Below are 20891 nucleotides of genomic sequence, written 5' to 3'. Positions count from 1 at the left end.
CGCCCAAGCTTTAACTTCCTGGTGTTCTTAGGCTTCCAAGCTTCTCCCTGTTAGGAGTGGTGGAAGACACTAAATAAAAAATATAAATAAAGTGCCTTCGCCACTCGGGGTCCACCGTGCGGTGGATGGAAAAACTGCAGCTAGTAGATGCAGAGCACTATGGCGGTAATGTGCACAGGGTTGGATATCACCAAGGTGCAAATTAGAAGTCTCTGTTATGGACACAGAGCTGCAATGGCAGACAATGAAACTGAAAACGCTGAGCCTGTTAACAGCACAGGTACTCAGCGGCACACATGCGGTAACCGGTCACCGGAGTAGTTATAAAAATAACGTCACTACATCCGAAAGGACCTACCATAACTGGACGTGTGCGTGGCGTCACAACTGCGAACGCCGGGCAGGACTGCAAGTGCAGCACGGCGTAAACTGTGCCGCAGACATGGCACCGCTATATCGCAAGCACGATGCAGGACGCTAGCTGCTGAGGTAGATGGAGCATAGGCACGCTGACGCTAGCGCTGCCACTGGCTGAACCCAAACACTCACACAATCGTATTATCAGAGGGAAGGGGTTTCTTAATAAGTCATTCACCAGTCCAAGCATCAATCATCAAACATACAGCAGCAAGTATGAAGAATACTAGCGCATGGCGGAACAGCCATGCGCGCTTTTTATACCAAACGGGACCTTCCTGAAATCTCCAAGGCTCCAAGAAGAGCCAATAGGATTTGACACAGGACCTGAGCACCTGACACCCGAACTCCAATGGGAGCTCGTCCCATGAGCATGCTCAGTTAAGGGAACAAAGGACTTAGCCCCTGGAGAGAGTTGCCGCAAGGCACTCTCCTCTGCAATCTCATCTGCAGCAGATGAAGCGCAGGAGACTGCAGAATGTAAGGGTCTAGATTTCAACATAGGAGAGGTAGAAATCTGACTCCTATCATTACCCCCCCTCCTAGGGCCTCCTCCTCCCTGAGCCTTCCTGACCATCAACCTGTGCCCTACGGTGGCATAAGACTCAAACTCGTCCGAAGGTGAGCTTGGTGTCCTGGTGGGTGTAACCGTAAACCGGGACACTTGGAAGGCATCAGTGGAGGCAAGATCACCAGATTTCAGAAGGGACACCTGGGAGACAACAGGAGCGGGCGAAGCAACCGAACGCCACCGTGAGTCAGCGACCGTTACCACTCTCCGCCTAGGAAGGCTGTCCTGAGCACATAAGGTGCAAGCCTGGATAAATTTTTTGATATCCCGAGCCCTATGGGGCCACCAATACACTCCGGCCAATAGCTTCGAGATTTGCATGTAACCCCGATGGTGTGGCGTATTGGACGCATGTGCCCAGGCGAGAACCTGAGCCCTAAGATGAGGAGGGACAAAGGTCTCGGTACCCGGCTCAGAATCCGACCATTGCGGGGAGCTGGCTTCCGGAGAAACCGCACAAACATGGTGACAACCGCAAATGGATTCCTGGTCCGAGTCCGTATTAAGATTGGTACGAGACACATCCATGGGCTCAGGGGGTAGAACCTCCGGCTCAGACAGCTCAAGAGGTTCAAAAAATTTAGGAGCCGAAACAGCTCTTCGCTTGGAGTGAGCCCGCTCCATACCGCGCTCCGAAAAACGGAGGTCGATACGTGACGAGACGGAAATTAACTCCTCCAAGCAGGTGGGGATCTCTCTAGTGGAGAGAGCATCCTTCACGTGCTCTGCTAGTCCTCGCCAAAAAACGGGGATAAGGGCTTTGTCGGACCACTCCAACTCGGACGCCAGTGTCCGAAAACGGACGGCATACTGGCTAACCGAAAGTGACCCCTGAGTAAGGGCGAGGAGTTGCAGAGAAGTATCGTGCGTGACCCGTGGACCGAGAAATACTTGCCTGATGGCTGTTAGCAAGTTGGCCGCGGTCTGAATCTCGAGGTCACCACGTTCCCATAAAGGCGTAGCCCATTCCAACACCTTGCCCGACAGTAGGGAGATAATAAAGGCCACTTTAGCCCTCTCTGTAGGAAATTGCGCAGCCAGCAGCTCCAGGTGTATTGAGGACTGGCTGATGAAACCCCTGCAGGAGGCGCCATCCCCACAGTATTTTTCGGGCAACGGGAGGTGGATAACTGTCGGCGCAAGGGCGGACATGGACATATGCCCTACCGCATCTGTGAGTGCTGAACAGCAGCATCCGTGGCCTGCGCAGCTGCGAGAGCTTTCTCAAGGGTTGTCAAGCGAGCCTCGAGCTGGCGCACACACTGTAAAAGTTGCTGCTGATCTGCCATCCCTAGCCACTAGTATTATGTTAGGAGTGGCGGAAAACACTAAATAAAAAATATAAAGTGCCTTCGTCACTCGGGGTCCACCGTGCGGTGGATGGAAAAACCACAGCTAGTAGATGCAGAGCACTATGGCGGTAAAGTGCACAGGATTGGATATCACCCAGGTGCAAATTAGCAGTCTCTGTTATGGACACAGAGCTGCAATGGCAGACAATGGAACTGAAAACGCTGAGCCTGTTAACAGCACAGGTACTCAGTGGCACACATGCAGTAACCGGTCACCGGAGTAGTTATAAAAATAACGTTACTACATCCGAAAGGACCTACCGTAACTGGACGTGTGCGTGGCGTCGCAACTGCGAACGCCGGGCAGGACTGCAAGCGCAGCACGGCGTAAACTGTGCCGCAGAGATGGCACCACTATATCCGCTAGCTGCTGAGGTAGATGGAGCATAGGCGCGCTGGCGCTAGTGCTGCTACTGGCTGAACCCAAACACACACAATTGTATTAGCAGAGGGAAGGGGTTTCTTAATAAGTCATTCACCAGTCCAAGCATCCATCATCAAACATACAGCGGCAAGTATGAAGAATACTAGCACATGGCGGAACAGCCATGCGCGCTTTTAATACCAAACGGGACCTTCCGGAAATCTCCAAGGCTTCAAGAGGAGCCAATAGGATTTGACACAGGACCCGAGAACCTGACTCCCGAACTCCAATGGGAGCTCGTCCCATGAGCATGCTCAGTTAAGGGAACAAAGGACTTAGCCTCTGGAGAGAATTGCCGCAAGGCACTCTCCTCTGCAATCTCCTCTGCAGCAGATGAAGCGCAGGAGACTGCAGAATGTAAGGGTCTAGATTTCAACATAGGAGAGGTAGAAATCTGACTCCTAACACTCCCTTCTTCCTCCAAACGTAATGATGATCATTAAGTCCAAAGAGTTCAATTTTAGTTTCATCAAACCACAGGACATGTCTCCAAAAACTAAGCTCTTTGCATTTGCAAACATTAATCTGGCTTTTTATGTTTCTTTTGGAGTAATGACTTCTTCCTTGCAGAGTGGTCTTTCAGCCCGTGTTGATACAGTACTTGTTTCACTGTGGTCTTTTCTCCTTGGGTTGATATGCACATGTCGGACCAAAGCACATTCATCTCTGGGACACAGAACCCATCTCCTTCCTGAGCGGTATGATGGCTGGATATTCCCCTCTTGTTTGTACTTGTGTACAATTGTTTGTACAGTTGAACGAGGCACCTTCAGGCATCTTGAAATTGTACCCAAGGATGAGCAAGACTTATGCAAGTCCACAATTCTCTTCATAATATCTTGGCTGATTTCTTTAGACTTTCCCATGAGGCTACACAAAGAAGCAGTGTGTTTCAGGTGTGCATTAAAATACATCCACAGGTGTGTCTCTAATTAACTCAGATGTTGCCAAAAAACGTATCAGAAACTTTCAAACACATGACATCATCATATTGGAAGTCCAGAATTGCTTAAAGGCATAGTAATCGTAGTGAATGTAATCTTTTGACTTTGCAGTAATAAAAATGCCTCAAAACATTCTCTGTCTCATTATTCTGGCATTTGGCAAATATTAATAATTGTGATAATCCTAATTGACCTAAAATGGGAAAGGTTTATTCCGATTTCATGTCAGATATTGAGTAAAACATGCATGTGTCTTTTTATATAGTGTATAGAGATTTCTGGTTTCACCTGTACATTTTCAGCTTCAGGGTTAATCAGGGAAGAATCTGCATGTATTCTCATAAGTGAAACACATGACTATAAGCCCCAAATCAGTAGTGGCCAGATGACCGACACCAGCCATGCCATGTTTACTACCTACGGAAAAGTAAAATCCTGATGAAGAAAATATATCAGCAATCTTAAACGTATGTGATCATCAGGAGTGAAGATATGGCATAAGTTGGGAATTTCATAAAATCCTGAAGGGCTGAGAACGTCTCACAACTCGGAACACATAAGTTCAACAGGGGGGTATGTGGGTGTAACCCAGGTGCTGATAAAAGATCAAGACAAATTATGATCTGTGCTCCTGTAGAGATACACATCGGTGTATGCACGAATCCCATTCACTGAACGTCTCCAATCAAAGTGCTCTCCTTCACTAAACTGAATCATGTATGGGATTGGCTTAGTAAGTTTCTTTTGCTAATCCTTTTTATTTTCTGTCACTGTATATGCTGTATTTTGTCCCCTTTGCAAAACCTTTTGTATTTTTTTTTAAATAAACACTGTCTATTGTTCTTTTTTAAATATAAAATGTAATTGTTCTGTTCCTTTTGTTCTGCAAGCCGCACCCTGAAGCCAAGGCGTGAAAGGGTGACTACAAACTTAAAAACTCATAAACACTGCATCAAAACAGTGTAAAAGAAGTATGTTTTTTTATATATCACTACACCAAAAAGCTTGTGTCTTAGTACACTTTCCATGTGGATTTTTCATGAGAAAAACCCACATAAAAAATTGTTAATTTGGGATGTAGCAGTAGGGTGTGTTTTGTGGTGTGTTTCCACTGCAAAGACCTGTCCAGAAAAGAATTCTAAAGTGCAGCAAACGAGCACACAGAAAACACCTCACCATGTAGGATAAAAATGAGCTGTGCACAATACTATGCTACCCCTACTCACACAAATGAATGGCAAGCTGCAAGCAGAATGCACAGAAGCAGCACACGAGCCGCATACAGCTTCCTGCTTTGTCAGGTGCTCTCTGTGGTGGAAGCCGCCTGTGAGAGGCGCAGTGTGCACACAGCCTTACTGTAAACCCAGAAGGCAGCGCTGACACAGACAGGACTCCTGCTATTGGCGAGTGCGTCACTTGTCTCCAGTCCAGCCAATAAGAACGGCCCGTCCTTTAGCCAATCAGCTGCTATTACAGGCTACTGCGTCACTCCTCTCCAGCCAATAAGAACAATCCGTCCTTTAGCCAATCAGATTTCAAAGGAGCGGGGCAGCGTCCAATGAGGACGCGCTGTGTGGTTTAAAAGCTGGTGCCGGCGCTCGTCTGGAGTCAGGACGTCGTGTTGTTGGCGGTTTCGGTAGGTGGCGGGCTGCCTGTCTTTTCATGGTCGTAACCGGTGCCCGCTCAGCTCTCCGGAGGAGCTGTCAAGATGTCTTCTAGCCGGTTATTAATACGTTTCCGGCTTCCTTGCGTGTTCTGCTGGTGGAGGGCGGTTTGAGCCTGTGTTGTGGCGTCTTATTGCCGCCGTTAAATGACAGGCTTTGGCTTGTCGGCTGCTATGAAACTACAGCTCCCAGCATGCCCTCCTATGATGTGATGTCTGTGCCTCGCTGGGGGCTGTAACGTCGCAATGTTGGTGCTAGCGTCTTGCTCTAGTCTGCGCTGCCGCTAGACACCACTAGGGGGAGCTTTGTGCATAAGGGTTTCAAACATGAACTAGTCTCTAGGCGCCATCTGGTGGTGTAATCTGGTATAGCACGGGGCTGAATGGCGAGCTGCTTTCCTCCCAGTTTTTGTAGTTGGGTGGAAACCTAACCTCATGTTCCCACTTCCACAGTTCGTGCTAGATCAGATGAATCATGTACTGTTAACTACATGGGCCTGATGCATGAAGGCCAGTGTTCATAATGAAGGGGTGCCATGGAGTGATGTGCTCCTGATGCATGAGACAGAAGCCACTTCCTGATCATCAGTGTTGTGCTCCTTGCCATAACTCCTACTCCAGCCCCTGTTGAAGTAAGACTTGCAGGGAATGGTGCTGCTCATCCTGCACTTGATGCCATGCCTGTGCCACCTCTGCCCATCTTGTTGGTGCTGGCAGAAACTGTGAGAATGCTGAGTTCCAAAATGTCAGCTCAACTGAGTTGTGCTTAAATGTTGCCACTTCTCGAAGCTCTTGTCCAGTTTAGATCCATGGGCTCTTAGCTAGTGAAGCTTGACTGCACCCTCATAGGGAAACAGCAGCATAATGCAGGTGCAGAGACCCTGACTCCACTGATGTCACTTACTGGGCTGCCTGGTGCAATTCTGACTATCTGCAGCAGTTCTCTGAATACTGTGTATAACCCCTGCCCCACCGCTGGCAGCTCTCAGACTATGCAGTGTGCACAAAGCTGCCAATCAGTGGCTGGACTACATGGCAGCAGGTTTACTAGGCATTTAGAGACTCTACTGATAAAACGGTGACTTTATAAACTGCAGGACGTGACATGTGACTGGAATCAGGGACTCTGTACATTATGCTGCACTCAGATTAGGTAAATATAGCCTGGTGAGAGACCCTCTTTACTCAGTGGCCAGTCTGCTTCTCGCCTGTACTGACTGTTGCCTGCCTTTCTAAACTGCTGGTGCCCCTCCTATCCTGATAGCGGTAGTCTGCAGCGCTGTCCTGACTGTCGGGGGAGCTCAACCACTGCTCGTCTGTGGGGCTGCTGCGCTCGGTCAGTTATTGTGCAGGATAGTGTTCATGAACATTCCCACCACAGCCAAGTTCTACTTGGGTACAAAACTGTTGCTGCCCAGATCATTCGCCTTTTAAAAGCTCCTCTCAAACAATGACTGCAGCATTTATAGGGAACCGGTGACTGGGTTCATGTTGGCCCAAACCACAGGCAGCACGGACTGATGCTAGATGTTTTTCCTGAAATAACAATATTTTTGAGAAAATGTGGTTTAAGGACTAGAAGACCTGCCTGGTCCCATGACGGATGTGGCCGGTCCCTCCACAGGCCAGTCGCATGGAGAGGGGGGTGACTAGAAGTAGGCAGGTGTCAGACCAGTCACATCCAACTCGCCCTGCTCCGAGCTGCTGCAGTGTCGGACATGCCTGATCGCTGCTGCTATAGTGCTATGGATCTGTCTGGCTCCCTTTAATGGGTAGATCTCTGCAGTTGGAGGTAAAGGCCTTTATTTTTTGTGGTCCTGGCATCTGTATGAGGCTCAGCGTTATCACAGACCTGGCATCTGTATGAGGCTCGCCGGTGTAACAGCTGCTTCCCCTCCTGTGCCCATGCTATACTCCTCTTGACACGTGCTATAGACCCGGACCAGCTCTGTAAGGAGCTCCTCTAATATACCTGATGGCTGACTCTACAGGGGGCGCTAAGGAGCACACTATTTGTTGCTGTCTTGTAAACTGAAACCTGGCTCACTCATGTGTTTTTTTTTTTTTTTTTTGTTTTTTTTTCCTGCAGAATCTGACTGTAATGGCGACCATGATCTACATCGACCAGGAGAACAGTGATGTTAATGCTGCGCTGTTGACCAAAGACCGCGTACAACAGTCAGGTGCTGGTAAGTGGGTTTCTAAAGGTAACAGCCAATCTGGCCCCAACTCATCAAGGTGGCGAATACACTTCCAGCTTAATACTCTGCAAGTCAAAACTTTTATACAACTTGATGTTGGAAATTTTGACTCTTAAGCACTTTCACACCTGTCTCAGCCAACAGTCAAGTGGGTGGAGCATGGTGAAGGCAGCTGGAAGTCTCAACTTTCCATGAATTAACTGCTCCTCATCACTAGGGGGTGCCTCACCAGAAGTTATAGGAGTGCACCTCATGACGAACTTTCCTTAAACTTCTGCACTCCCATCAAAGTTCTTATTCTCTAAACATATTGCGACCATCATATTGTACAGCATTGTGCACTTACACGTGCTAATTCTTTTCCATTAGGTCTATGACATCACGTCATTAAAAATTGACTAATGAATCCTAAGGTCTGTACAAACAGGAATTTAGTGTTCACTGTATGAGTCATGAGTCTCTGCAAAAGTTCCTGGCTGGGGAAGGAGGGAGTTGAAGAGGGGATTGGTAAATGGAGGGACAAGAGACTTCCTGCTCCTACATGGAGCAGAGAGAATAATTAGCTGGGTAGAAAGGCAAAATGAGCAATTGTAAGTGCACAGTGCCATATAATATGATGACTGCAATATATTAGAAGTAAATGTGGATTGGCAAGATTATTGAAGCCTGTCATATCTTAGTAAGTAATGAGTTGGGGCTTCAGTATCCCTCAGTGCTGGCTGAACACCGACGGCCTACTCCAATTCCTGCACCTCCCTGGTGGTATGGACCATGCAGGATGGTGCCAAGGTTTTCCCTCTGTAACTTGCCTCGTACATTGTGCAAACAACACCATAGCAATGATTATATCCTAGACTAGCTGAAGAGCCTGGTGCTGCCCGGGCATAGTAACTAACTGTGGTTAGTTATAACAAATTATAATTGTCCCATGCCCATATACCCATCACACATCCTCCATCCCATAGTCAACCATTATGACATCATAATGAGGGGCGGGGCTTGATACACACACTTTTTTTTCCCCCATTATGTAGATGGGGGCAAAATTGTTCGGTGAATTGGAACGTGCAGGGTTAAAATTTCACCTCACAACATAGCTTGGGACACTCTCAGGGTCCAGACATGTGATGCCAAATTTTGTGGCTGTAGCTGCGACGGTGCAGATGCCAATCCTGGAAGCACGCACGCTTTATATATTAGATTAGTCTAAACTCTACAAGTCCACCCCTGATCTCTACAATATAGGGGCTGTTTTCTGCTGCCCCTCTGCCTTATCTGGGTGCCCTTGAAAGTCAACAAAAGGCTACAATGTTCCATTGAGAAGTGGCAGAATTTAACCCCTTCCTGGCCATGCATTTTTCACTTCTTCCAAAAGCAATAACTAGTTTTCTGTCAACACAACCATGAGATTTGTTTCTTTAGTTACCACATAATTAACCTGATCAATTAATGATATTTACACACTGCTCAAAAAAATAAGGGGACTACTTAAACAGAATATAACTCCAAGTAAATTAAACTTCAGTGAAATCAAACTGTCCACTTGGGAAGCAACACTGACAATCAATTTCACATGCTGTTGTGCAAATGGAATAGACAACAGATGGAAATTATTGGCAATTATCAAGACACCCTCAAAGGAGTGGTTCTGCAGGTGGGGACTACAGACTCTGGCTGATGTTTTGGTCACTTTTGAATGTTGGTTGTGCTTTCACACTTGAGGTAGCATGAGACAGACTCTACAACCCACACAAGTGGCTCAGGTCTGTCAGCATAGTGTCCAGTGGCTGGAGACACTACCAGGAGACAGGCCAGTACACCATGAGATGTGGAGGGGGCTTTAGGAGGGCAGCAACCCAGCAGCAGGACTGCTACCTCTGCCTTTGTGCAAGGAGGAGCACTGCCAGAGCCCTGCAAAATGACCTCCAGCAGGCCTGTCTCCTGGTAGCACCTCTGGACACTAGTTGACAGACACGGCAAACCTTGCCACAGCTCGCATTGATGTGCCATCCTGGATGAGCTGCACTACCTGAGCCACTTGTGTGGGTTGTAGAGTCTCTCATGCTACCTCAAGTGTGAAAGCACAACCAACATTCAAAAGTGACCAAAACATCAGCCAGAAAGCATTGGTACTGAGATGTGGTCTGTGGTCCCCACCTGCGGAACCACACCTTTATTGATGTCTTGATTGCCAATTTCTATTTGTCTATTCCATTTGCACAACAGCATGTGAAACTGATTGTCAATCTGTGTTGCTTCCAAGTGACAGTTTGATTTATATTCTGTTTAACTCCAAATAAGTGTTCATTTTTTTTTTTTTTTACTTTTTTTGAGCAGTGTAGTTTGGGCTCTTACAGAAGTAACAATACCTTGTTCTGAAATGGGGCAAGGCATATGTGGTATCCCACCAGTGCATTACAGGAACAGACAGATGGCACAACGCCCCTGCTATGTCAGATTGCTGCTGTCCAACACGTTGACGGCTCCAGGTGGAGCTCTGCTTTGTGTGGCCATTAAAGGCAGATGATGGCTGAATATCACAGCCTTCTGCCCAGCAAGAAGTCAGAGATTTGGCATGATGGAACTGAAAATCCTGTTGGTAAAGGGTTAAAGTGCCACTCCAGGATTTTAATTTGGGCCACTTGAAAATCCTTTCTGCACTCTGTGCTCTGTTTGGGCATGAGGGTTGGCCACTTGGATTCCTAGAACACTTGACATCCAGGGGCACATGACTGTTCCTTGTGTATTGGAAGACTTTTGCCACTGTACCTCTGATGGCAGAACAGTCCTCAAATTATGTCTTTGCCTAAAGGAAAGTTGCTCGTCAAAGGCCTCTGGGGCAAAGTGCATGGTTCTGCATCAAGTGGAAAAACCTCAAGAAAAGCTCTAGGGAATGTCAACAAGCAAGTGATAAAGCAGAAGGATGGGCATCCTCTGAAAGGAGACCAAAAAGTGCCACAGCCTGCGCCATCTGTAAAACAGGTATGTTACTGCAGCACTGATCATACCCAGTGTGCTGATATACACTTGTATAATGTACATAATCCTAAAACACTATGGGAGTCATCAGCAATAAGGTCACATGGCATTTTTTTTTTTACTACTAGAAGTCTCATTATCTATTGATGGCTATAAAAATGCTAATTGGCTAATCTAGCCATCTACTGTGTATGGGGGGGGCTCCTGGCTGGCTTAAGAAATGGTGAGATGGGGATTGGACGTGTTGAGTTCCAATACCCGCTCCTCGTTCTCTAGGCACTAACTGGAGGCATCAGATTATCCTCCTCCCCATAGAGCACGAGTGCTCTTCTGTATGTTGGCAGAGGTGGCTGCTAGCCAAGCATGCTGTATAATGTGCTTGGGCCTTCTCAGACTTTGTATGAAGAAACTAATGGCAAATACTGGTTAAATTAAGTTTGTGAACTTGTTTCTGTTCCCAACTAGGTGTCTGGCACTTCTGTTAAGACTGATGTGCTGCAGTACCCTGAGATCGAGAAGTTTGATCCCTACAATCCTGAAGGTAACTCTTCTACAACCTGCTGTAACTATTTCCTGCCATTTGCTGGTAATTTAATGGCAAGGTGTTAACATTTTTTTTTCCAGAATTGAAGAAAAATGTAAAGAATTTGATTTAACTAAACTTTTTTTTTTTTAGCTTTTAATTTAACTTTGGTATTTCCACTTAATACATTAGGGGGAGCAGCTGCTGAGATCTGCCATGACACCCTAGTGTATAACTAGCTCAAATATAACTGCATGTAACGTCAGGATATGCTCACGTGTGGTGTCGGCCCTCACTTTCTGGGAGTTGGCAAAATTAAGTTTAGGATCACTGTGCAGAACCATTTTGTTGGTGACTGCAAAGTGATACTGGGAAGCAGACTATCACTGAGGACAGCTGGCAGTGCCAAGTCTGTTAGTGCTGCTTGCTGTATCGTAAACTGGGCGATAGATCTATCGCATGCCGCAGTTAGATACCATTAGAGTAACGTGATTAGATATAGGGCTAATAGTAGCAGCACAGGATGGGGTTGGCTATTGAGCTTGGCATCTCTCACAGGATGGGATTAGATGCACAGTATGTAAGATGTGCTCCCCCCCCCCCCCCCCCAGAAGTGGATGGAGCAGGAACATGCTATACACCTCTGCTCCCATAGACATGTGACCCTGCTTTGTCCACTTCAAAGTGTGCCCCCCCAAAAAAAGTTAATTCACATTCAGCAGGGTCACAGAAGATAACTTTGCAGCAGTTACAAAGTGCTGTAATCTTTGCCCTTTTTAACCCCTAAATTCCACATATAATCCAATGGGCTCTGCATTATAGTGGTCCCACATGGCTAGAATATATAGATATGTCTACAGAATAGAACCTTACAAAGCATGCATATAAACTTTTGCACCCTTTAGTGCCTGTGAGATAAAAACTTAATATTTGATACAGAAACCTCTTGTTTGCAATTAGAGATCAGATGGTTTCCTGTAGTTCTTGACCAAGTTTGCACGCACTGCAGCAGGGATTTTAGCCCACTCCATACAGATCTTTCACAAACAAGAAGTATTCAGCTCGCCCCTTTTCACTCCTGATCACACCTCCAACACACGGAAACACCCTGACCCGGGTGTATAGTGCATGCACAACATAGTATTTTTTCCAGCATCTCCAGGATTAAGCCCTCTTAGGGTGAAACGCATAGGAAATTGCTCCCTTCCATACGCCTCTTTATGTCGTTTTTACCTGATTGTATGAAGATTTTATATTCTCAATGCAATTTTATCTCCTGGAGACGCTGGAAAAATCCTTCTTTATGTTGTGCATTCAGATCTTTCAGGTTTTGTGGCTGTCATTGGGCAATGTTGAGTTAACTTTTCTACTGTTTTCAGGTCTGGAGACTGGCTAGGCCACTCCTGAACAGTGAAATGGTTCTTACGGAGCCCCTCCATGGGTGCGCTTGGCTGTGGGTTTTGGGTCATTGCTGGAAGACCCAGCCACAATCCATCTTCAATGCTTTTACCGAGGGAAGGAAGTTGTTGGATAAAATCACAATACATTACCCCATTCATTCCCCCCACCTTCAATATGGTGCAAACATCCTGTCCCCCTTTGCAGAAAAGCCTCCCCAAAGTATGATGTTTCACCCATCATGCTTCACAGTTGGGACAGTGCTTTGGAGTTGTAATCTTCCTTCCTTCAAATGCAGCAAGTGAAGTTGATGCCAAAAAGTTCTATTTTGGTCTCATCTGACCACATGACCTCCCATGCTTCCTCTGGAGCATCCAGATGGTCACTGGCAAACTTCAAATGGGCATGTGCTGGTGGGAGCAGGGGGACCCACTTGCTGCTCTCAGATCAGGAGGCAATAAAAATTGGTGACAGATTCTCTTCAAATGCAGTTGTCAGGGCCATCTTGGCTGCACTCTTACTAATGTCACTACCAGCTGCAGTGACCCACCTGCCTGATGCAGCCACAGATCTCATGACTGCAGTATCTGGATCTTTGGGAATTCACTGCCATGTCTGTAAATTCAATGAGTCATTACGATGTCTGCTAGCTGGGCTTCTGATGCCTAATCAGCCATGAATGAGGATGCAGACTGTCAGTGTGGTGTACAGAGGCTCCTGCAGCCTCTGCACGTGACATCAGTGTCAAAGATCCTGAGTGCAGTTTTGTGTCTTGGGCTCCACTAATACAGCTGGAACTCTGCAGCTATTTGGGGGGGTACAAAATGCCATGTGCAGTGAAGGTGGTTAGCAAGTCACTGGTGCTAGGTGACCTAGAAATGCCACCTAGTCTCAAGCACCCACATTAAAACCATATGAGTGGACTTGCAGCAAGGTTGATGGGGGGGGGGGGGGGGGGTCTACAAGCAGGCAGTTATGACTTTTCAAAAGATCAACCTATGTTAAAGAAATATTGTGTATTTTTTACTCTTGTAGACTTTGAAACCTTCGCTGTCCCAGAAGAACACAAACTGAGTCATCTCTCCCTGGCTGGTGTTGGTCTTGTAGTTCATGTGAATGATGCTAAAAGGTTTGAGTCTCTACTAAGTCTAGAGCCGTCCCTGATGGAAATTCCTACTCTTAGGTGGGAGTCAGGTAGGTGTTTCTCTTCTGCCACTTCAGGTATATACTGAAAGCCAGCATTGTGTAGTGTGGTCTCTGCATATCATGGTATTGTCATCCATGTAGGTGGCAGCAGTTCTGACAACCTTTTGTACTGAGCACTGTAAGCTTAAGAAACCATTTGGTGAAAGCAGTAATGGCCACTGGTTAGATGGCCCCAAATCGCTGCAGAATTATGGTGCAAATGCTTTAAAAAGTTGCAAAGTTCTCCGACTTCTTGTCTTCACACTTCTGTTGCCAAAATGGTTATGTTCTTGGAGATGGGTGAAATCACAGGTCATCTAATTCATGGTGACCTGCAGTGTCTTATCCAAAGAAATCATACTTCAGTCCCAGTACTTCTTGAATCGGGAGTGTCCGTGTCACCAAGCTTGGTGTGAACACCAGTCTTTAGGAATCGGAGCAAAGTTTTGCCATGCAGTTTACATTAGCTTTCCCCAGCAGTTGCTTTTTTATTGCTCAACCTATACCTAGCAGCTGAGGAAAGGCTACAACTGATGGGGTTAATTAAAGAGAAACTACCCCATTAATGGGGAATCACTTGGTGACAGATTCCCATCTGAGAGCATGGCTAAACAGACACCAGGGGATGAGCTAAAACCTGAACTCTTTATTTGTATAATTAAAGAATAGCATAAATTACAGCAGTGCCTCATGATGAAGGATGCTGGCACATTACCAATATATACAAGCCTCATCCATACAGCAGTGAGTCCACAACCTGTAGCTCACAGGCCAGTGTGCACCTTGCAGCTTGGTGCATTTGCACCAGGTCTAGTGGACAGCCATGAAGAGCAGGTCTCCAGCTGGTGACTTGTGAGGAACCCTGCAAAGAACAGCAGATCTGGGTGGAAATATTGAGATTAATGACTTTGCTAGTTAGAGGGGTGCTTAAAGTAGGAGGGCTACTTATTCTAAGTGTACTGCCTATAAGGGGCACAAGATCTTTGGCTAATGTTATAAGGTTAATGGGGGTCATTGGACACTGAATTGTTATGTAGTGGGTTAAACATGCTTTCTACACTAGTTAAAAAAACCTTTCATTACAGATGCTGATGACTGTCTTCCATCTTTCATCGCCACCCTAGAAGAGCTCACAGTTGAGATGCCCCCAATTGAGTGAACAGATTAAACAGTGAAACTGACTTTATTTATTTGCTTTCACTTTGTTAATGTGCTTGTTCTTTAATAAAATGTTTTTAATAAACTTATTGCTTGTTGCATGTATCTGAGACTGATGGCATTAGTTGGGAATGTCTTTCTGCACGTGTAGGATGGATGTAGGTTCCCCTAATGTAGAACAATAACTGCACTTACACTGCACAATGTGAATGAGCATTAGTAAAGGGGGTTCTCTGACATGTACATACAAAGGTAGTGAAGAGGCTAAGTGTGTCTGCATCAAGGGTAAAGCCCTGCCCTTTAATGTTGGTTCACACACTAAGCCCACATCTTTTCCCACACTTGATGGCTAACAATTAGTAATCATGTGCCATAACAGCTGAAGATGGAGCAGTTCTCCATCTGCAGCTGTTCAATCCTGCTGTCAGTGACAGTGGGATTTAACACATGCCAGCAGGAAGTGCATCATTCATCTCTCCCACTGGTGCTCCTGTCATGTGATCGCAGGACACCAAGCTATCATTACAATCCTCCTGTAGACAGTGGCACGTCACTGATGTACTGCTACATATAGCACAAGCGATAGACAATCTCAGCTTCAAGCCTCCTAAGAGGACTACTGAAGTCAATAAAGCCAGATTGCTTACCGGTAATGCTCTTTTAATGAGTCCATGACAGCACCCACTTGGAGAGAGGGATCCACCCATAGGAACAGGAAACATACAGAGATAAAAGAGGGCGGTCCGCCTCTCCTCAGTTGGATTTCAGAGTACCCGGAGGACCGCCAATTAGGCCATTATATTAGTCAAACTTAAAATATTATCAATTTTACATCTAAGAAGGTGTATATACATTATGTTAACTTCTAGGGAGGGTAGTGAACGGGTGCTGTTGTGGACTCCTTAAAAGAGCATTACCGGTAAGTAATCTGGCTTTTTACTCTTCGCCATGACAGCACCCACTTGGAGAGACTTTCAGAGACCTTCACCTGGAAGGGACCACCATGCTGAGGACCACTCTACCAAAAGCTAGGTCAGATGAGCATAAGTCAAGCCTATAGTGGTTATAAAAAGTAGAAGGCATCGACCAAGTTGCGGCCTTGCATATAGACTCGATTGCGACGTCTCCCCTCTGCGCCCAAGAGGATGCCATAGCTCTGGCGGAATGTGCCCTGATACCCTCCAGAGGATCTTTATTTCTCGCGGAGTTTGCCGGACAGATCACGTCCCTGATCCACAGACAGGGTACCCCTTGTGACTTCATATCCCTTCTTTGGCCCTGGAAAGAAACAGAGCCCTACTCTTCCTCCAGCTGTTAGACTTCTCGATGTATTGTAACACTGCTCTTCTAACGTCTAGTGTATGGAATTTTTCTAGAGTAGAATGGTTACTGTAAAATGAAGGGAGGTGGATCTCTTGCAACCTATAAAATTTCCCTGCTACTTTTGGCAGAAACGAGGGGTCTGGTTTTAATATCAACTGATCCTGGAATGTTTAACAGGAACAGAGGTTCTATTGAAAGTGCCTGTATGTCGTTGACCCTTCTGGCTGAAGTTGGTGCCACTAGCAGTACCGTCTTAAGAGAGAAGTGCTTAAGGGATATTGAGTCTAATGGATCAAAGGGGAACGTGTTAGGGCATCTAGTACCAGATTCAAGTCCCAGTGAGGCACTCTGGGTATGTGTACTGGTTCGCTCTGTTCACAGCCAGAGAGGAGTCTGGCTATCCATCTATTGCCTGCCATGCTAGAATTATAGAGGGCCCCTAGAGCAGACACTTGAACTTTTAGTGTGTTGACAGATAGCCCTAGATCTTTCTCCTTTTTGTAGAAATTCTAGAATGGGTGTTATTGGGATTTCTCTAGAGTCGGGAGCTGTGTGGAACTCTAGGAATGTCCTCCATACCCTGTTGTAAATCTTTGTAGTAGCCAATTTTTGACTCTGTAGGAGGGTATTGACTAGTCCCCCTGTGAACCCTCTTGCTCTCAACATATCTTCTAAGCTTCAGCCGTCAAGCGGAGATTGTCCACTTGAGGATGGAAGAATGGCCCCTGAGAGGAACTTGTGGGTTGAGGGAGCACCCAAGGGTTTGTCACTGACACTGCTTGTAGGCACAAAAACCCATTGCCTCCTGGGCCAAAATTGCACTATTAATATTCTTGCCTTTTCTGCCTTGATCTTCCTGATAACCTGAGGCAGTAGTATGGTTGGTGAAAGGCATATGCCAATCTGAACTGCCATGGGGCTTGGAGGGCATCCAGAATTTCCAGACAGTCTGCCACGTTCAGGGAGGTGAACATTCGCTCCTATCTGGGAAATACCGCACAGTGACACGACGTGTTTGAATATTTGCCAGCTCAGGCACCATTCTCCTTGTCATAACGTGTGGTGACTTAGGAAGTCTGCTTCTGAACTATCTCTTCCTCTTATGTGGAGAGCTGAGACAAAAATTTGTTTTTCGGCTAAGAATAAAATTTTTCTTGCGGAAGACATTAAGCTGTTCAATCGAGTTCCGCCTTGCCTGTTCAGATATGCTACCACTGTGGTGTCTGAAAGGATTCTCACGTGTTCTCCTTGTAGCTGTGGAAAGAAGTGATATAACGCATGACTAACCGCATTCAGCTCTTTTAAGTTTGAGGAATCTTGTCTCTTGCTTATATCCCACTGGCCTTGGGAGAAGGTCCCCCAATATGAGCCCCCCCCCCCCCACCCATCCATCCTGTAGGGCTGGCATCAGTAGTAACTATACTGGAAGGTGTTATCACCCATGACTCATCTCGATAGATTGTCATCTAACCACCATACTAGGGAAGTTAGGACTGTTTGGGATAAGGTGATTTCCTTTGCCAAATTCCCTCGGACACAAGCCTCCTCTAGGAGAATCTGGTGTTGCAGTTCCCTGGTGTGGAACTGGGCCCACTGAACCGCTGGGATGCAGGAGGTAAGGGACCCCAAGAGGGACATTACTTCCCTCAAGGACAGGCCTGGTTTGTCCATTGCTAATGTGATCTTTGTTTTCATCATTGCAATCTTTACCTGTGGTAGCAGACATTTTTGTAACGCATGACCTCAGGCCTGTGAGCGCGGGTGGTCTCCCATTTGGGTCCCGGCCCAGGCTGCTTAGCGGCCGCCACCTGACGAATGCAATCACGCTCGGTCTAGAATGGCCGGTGGCCTAGTTGGAGACCTAGGAAGGACTGGATGGATTGTGGCTCAACTCTGGACTTCTTGAAGTTTATTATCCAACCTAGAGCCTGTAGGGATAAGATTGCATCAGCAACTCGTCTATTATATTGTCGAGTTGAGTTCCCTATTAAGAAGTCGTCCAGATAGGGTATTATCAAGCTGTGTTTCTGGAGTAGGAAGGCCTTTACTTCCAGCATCACCTTTGTAAAGACCCGTGGTGCAATGGAGAGGCCGAATGGCATGGCTGTGAACTGGAGATGGTGTATGGTGCCATCGAGGGACACCACCACTCTGAGGTATTTCTGATACCTGTAATGGATGGGAAGAGGATTATAAGCATCCTTTAGATCTAGGCCCGCCATAATACAATTGGGGAAGAGAAGTTTAATTGTAGACCTAATATACTCCATCTTAAATCGTTGATTTTTGACAAATGTATTTAGCTTTTTCAGGTTGATTGTCCTGAAAGAGCCATCTGGCTTAGGTACCAGAAAAAGAGGGGAGTAAAATCCTCTCCCTTCCTGCCCTTTGGGAACATGGTCCAATACTTCTTTGTCCAACAAGCTTAGAATCTCAACTTCCAGGGCCTGCAGTTGGATTGGTGAGTTGAGAGATGCTATAATTGAGTTATGTGGGATATGATGGAACTCTATCTTTAGCCCATTTCTAACAATATCCAGGACCCAAGAACTGGCTGTGACTTCCACCCCCCCCCCCCCCCCCCATTCTCAGAGGAAAAAACTTTAGTCTTCCTCCTACTGGAGGGACTAGCACTTTAGTTTGTCTCTACGGGAGGATCTTGTCCTCCTTTATGTCCCAACGATTCTAGTTTTCCGTTGGCCTTTTTCTGCCAAATGGCCATCTCCTAATTGCCCTCCTAAAAAATGGGAGAGAGGGGTTAGGGAAGCCCTTTTTCCTCTTTCACCTTGGTGAGGATCTGATCTAAGTTTTTCCCCCGAACAGAAACTCACCCTCACAAGGAATGGCACAGAGCTTTGCCTTGGATTGGGTATCACCTCTCCGGCTTTTAAGCCATAGACTACGCCTGGCGTTATGAAGTAAGCCTGCTGTCCTGGCTGCGAAACGTAACGAGTCATAATATAGATTCACCGCACACTCAGAGGAATATAATGCCAACAAGTGTTCATTTTATTATGTACAAAACATGTGGGAGGCAAAAAAGAATATAGAGCACTAGATGGAAGCGATATACAGTACATATAACGACGTTTCGGCTCAGCCCGAGCCTTTATCAGTTTATCGCTGCAAATAAAGAAAGATACATCAAAATATATACAGAGACAAAAAACAAATGCAGAAAAAACAGAAGAGAGAATATACAACACCAAATGAACATCACATTATCCAAATATAATACAGTGATAAAAACACATATATACATACAAATTATACTGCTTTCACGGAGAACATGGATGTACGGAACAGGAGCAAAGGCCCAGTAAACTAGTACCATACTAAGTAGAATAAGGGGAAAGAAAAGGATTACCTGAATCCGGTTTCAGATCTTTGAATAAATAGGAAGAGAACTCCCAAGAGAATAGCCCAAGTAAAACGGCTGAAAGGAATTTGTCAACATCATAGTTAGTAAAATAGATAAAGTTGTAATCGTAGTTATTCTGGTTTGGTTGTCTGTGTGTGGTGTATAGTGCATCAGCATTATGGGGAAAAATATATACCATCCTTGTAATGAGAAGCCTTATGCTCCTACTGATCATAATAATGGTAAAAAAGAAGATTAAGCATATGGTAATGCCATCAAATAGGGCAGTAAGAGTACTAGCCCACAGAGTGTCTAAATAGTGTAATTAATAGTGAAATAAATATACACAAAATATAACTAAATCAGTGCTAGCATCGCACTGAAGTGTATTATGTGCGTTATGCAGGATGTGCACAAAATGGCCATTTTTAAACAACGCTCTTAAAAGAATGCAGGACGCCACACATTATTATGTGTGTTGCGCATGATGTGTAAAATGTCAGTAAATTGCTATGTAACAGCGCTCTTATATTAATGTCATTTGAGAGGAGCCTGGGACAGTTACCTGTAGCTGTAGTGCTGTAAAGCGGCGCTCCCGCGCCTGGCTGCAATGGCGTCATGCTATACCCCTCGGTATGTGGCTGTATTTATATGGGAGCCCGGGTGGCCGCATCCGGCCTGGAAGTGAAACCCCTGAACCGGAAGTGACGTCGCGCTGTCTTAGTATAGACACTGCGCATGTCTGTGATGGTTGTCAGGGTGATCAGCAGGTTGGCGTCCCTGTAGTTTATCTGATAGCGCCGAATAGTGTGTGTATATTGCGTAGAGGCAATAATTGTATGACATGTGGACAGCATCATAATATTGCAAAAAAATAAGAATAGCTAATATATAAGCAGGCATATGGAAAACAATGAACCATGGAAAGAAAATGAAATATGTAGAGGGCAAAAACAGAAAATAATAAAAAACAAAAATGGTAAATAAGAAAAATAGAAAAATAATAAAAGAATAAAAATAAAATAAAAATAGAAAATGAAAAATGAAAGAATAAAAAATGAAAGAATAAAATGGAAATAAAGATAAAATAAAATGTAGATAAAAATAAAAACCAAAAACAATGTTGCTGACCTTGCGCAAATAATTACCTATGCGTGCATTGTATATATAGGGTTATGAAAAATAAAAATATAGAAAATAAAAAAATATAAAATAAAAATCCAAAATAAGAGTCCAGTGGGCGGAGCAAAACTCACCTAGGGTAATGGCATGTTAGCGAGTCTGTAAAATAACAGAAGAAGCAGGGAAAAGGTTATTAGCAGTTATAGGAGCCAGTCTATCTCTCTATTCAGCCCCTTAGGGGCTAGAGTGTCTAACTTGTGTATCCAATAA

At 45.6% G+C, this 20891-nt stretch overlaps 1 protein-coding gene and 1 pseudogene across 2 annotated transcripts; one reads left to right on the top strand and one right to left on the bottom strand.

Annotated features, from left to right (window-relative positions):
* LOC141095151 (cholesteryl ester transfer protein-like) overlaps positions 1-2728 on the bottom strand; it is an 83608-nt pseudogene extending 80880 nt beyond the window's left edge.
* A 2561-nt stretch (positions 2729-5289) lies between these two features.
* Positions 5290-14904, top strand: PTTG1 (PTTG1 regulator of sister chromatid separation, securin). Of its 2 annotated transcripts, XM_073581017.1 has the most exons (6): positions 5290-5344; positions 7461-7560; positions 10385-10554; positions 11017-11092; positions 13508-13666; positions 14743-14904. In XM_073581017.1, the coding sequence occupies exons 2-6, from the start codon at positions 7473-7475 to the stop codon at positions 14814-14816; spliced, it is 567 nt and encodes a 188-aa protein (XP_073437118.1). In that variant the 5' UTR covers positions 5290-5344; positions 7461-7472; the 3' UTR covers positions 14817-14904. The 2 variants fall into 2 exon arrangements, with proteins under 2 accessions (XP_073437118.1, XP_073437119.1); XM_073581018.1 differs by lacking the exon at positions 5290-5344 and having other exon boundaries at positions 7463-7560; positions 10359-10554.
* Positions 14905-20891: the final 5987 nt, after the last annotated feature.

The sequence above is a fragment of the Dendrobates tinctorius genome, unplaced genomic scaffold (genome assembly GCF_039654945.1).
Source record: "Dendrobates tinctorius isolate UK_male_01 unplaced genomic scaffold, ASM3965494v1 ptg000067l, whole genome shotgun sequence".
Lineage (NCBI taxonomy): Eukaryota > Metazoa > Chordata > Amphibia > Anura > Dendrobatidae > Dendrobates > Dendrobates tinctorius.
This window is presented reverse-complemented; position numbering and strand designations above follow the sequence as displayed.

Coding starts and splice junctions, on each gene's coding strand:
- PTTG1 (XM_073581017.1), top strand. CDS start 7,473: ATGGCGACCATGATCTACATCGACCAGGAGAACAGTGATGTTAATGCT. Junction 10,555..11,016: donor CTGCGCCATCTGTAAAACAG/GTATGTTACTGC, acceptor GTTCCCAACTAG/GTGTCTGGCACTTCTGTTAA. Junction 11,093..13,507: donor TGATCCCTACAATCCTGAAG/GTAACTCTTCTA, acceptor TTACTCTTGTAG/ACTTTGAAACCTTCGCTGTC.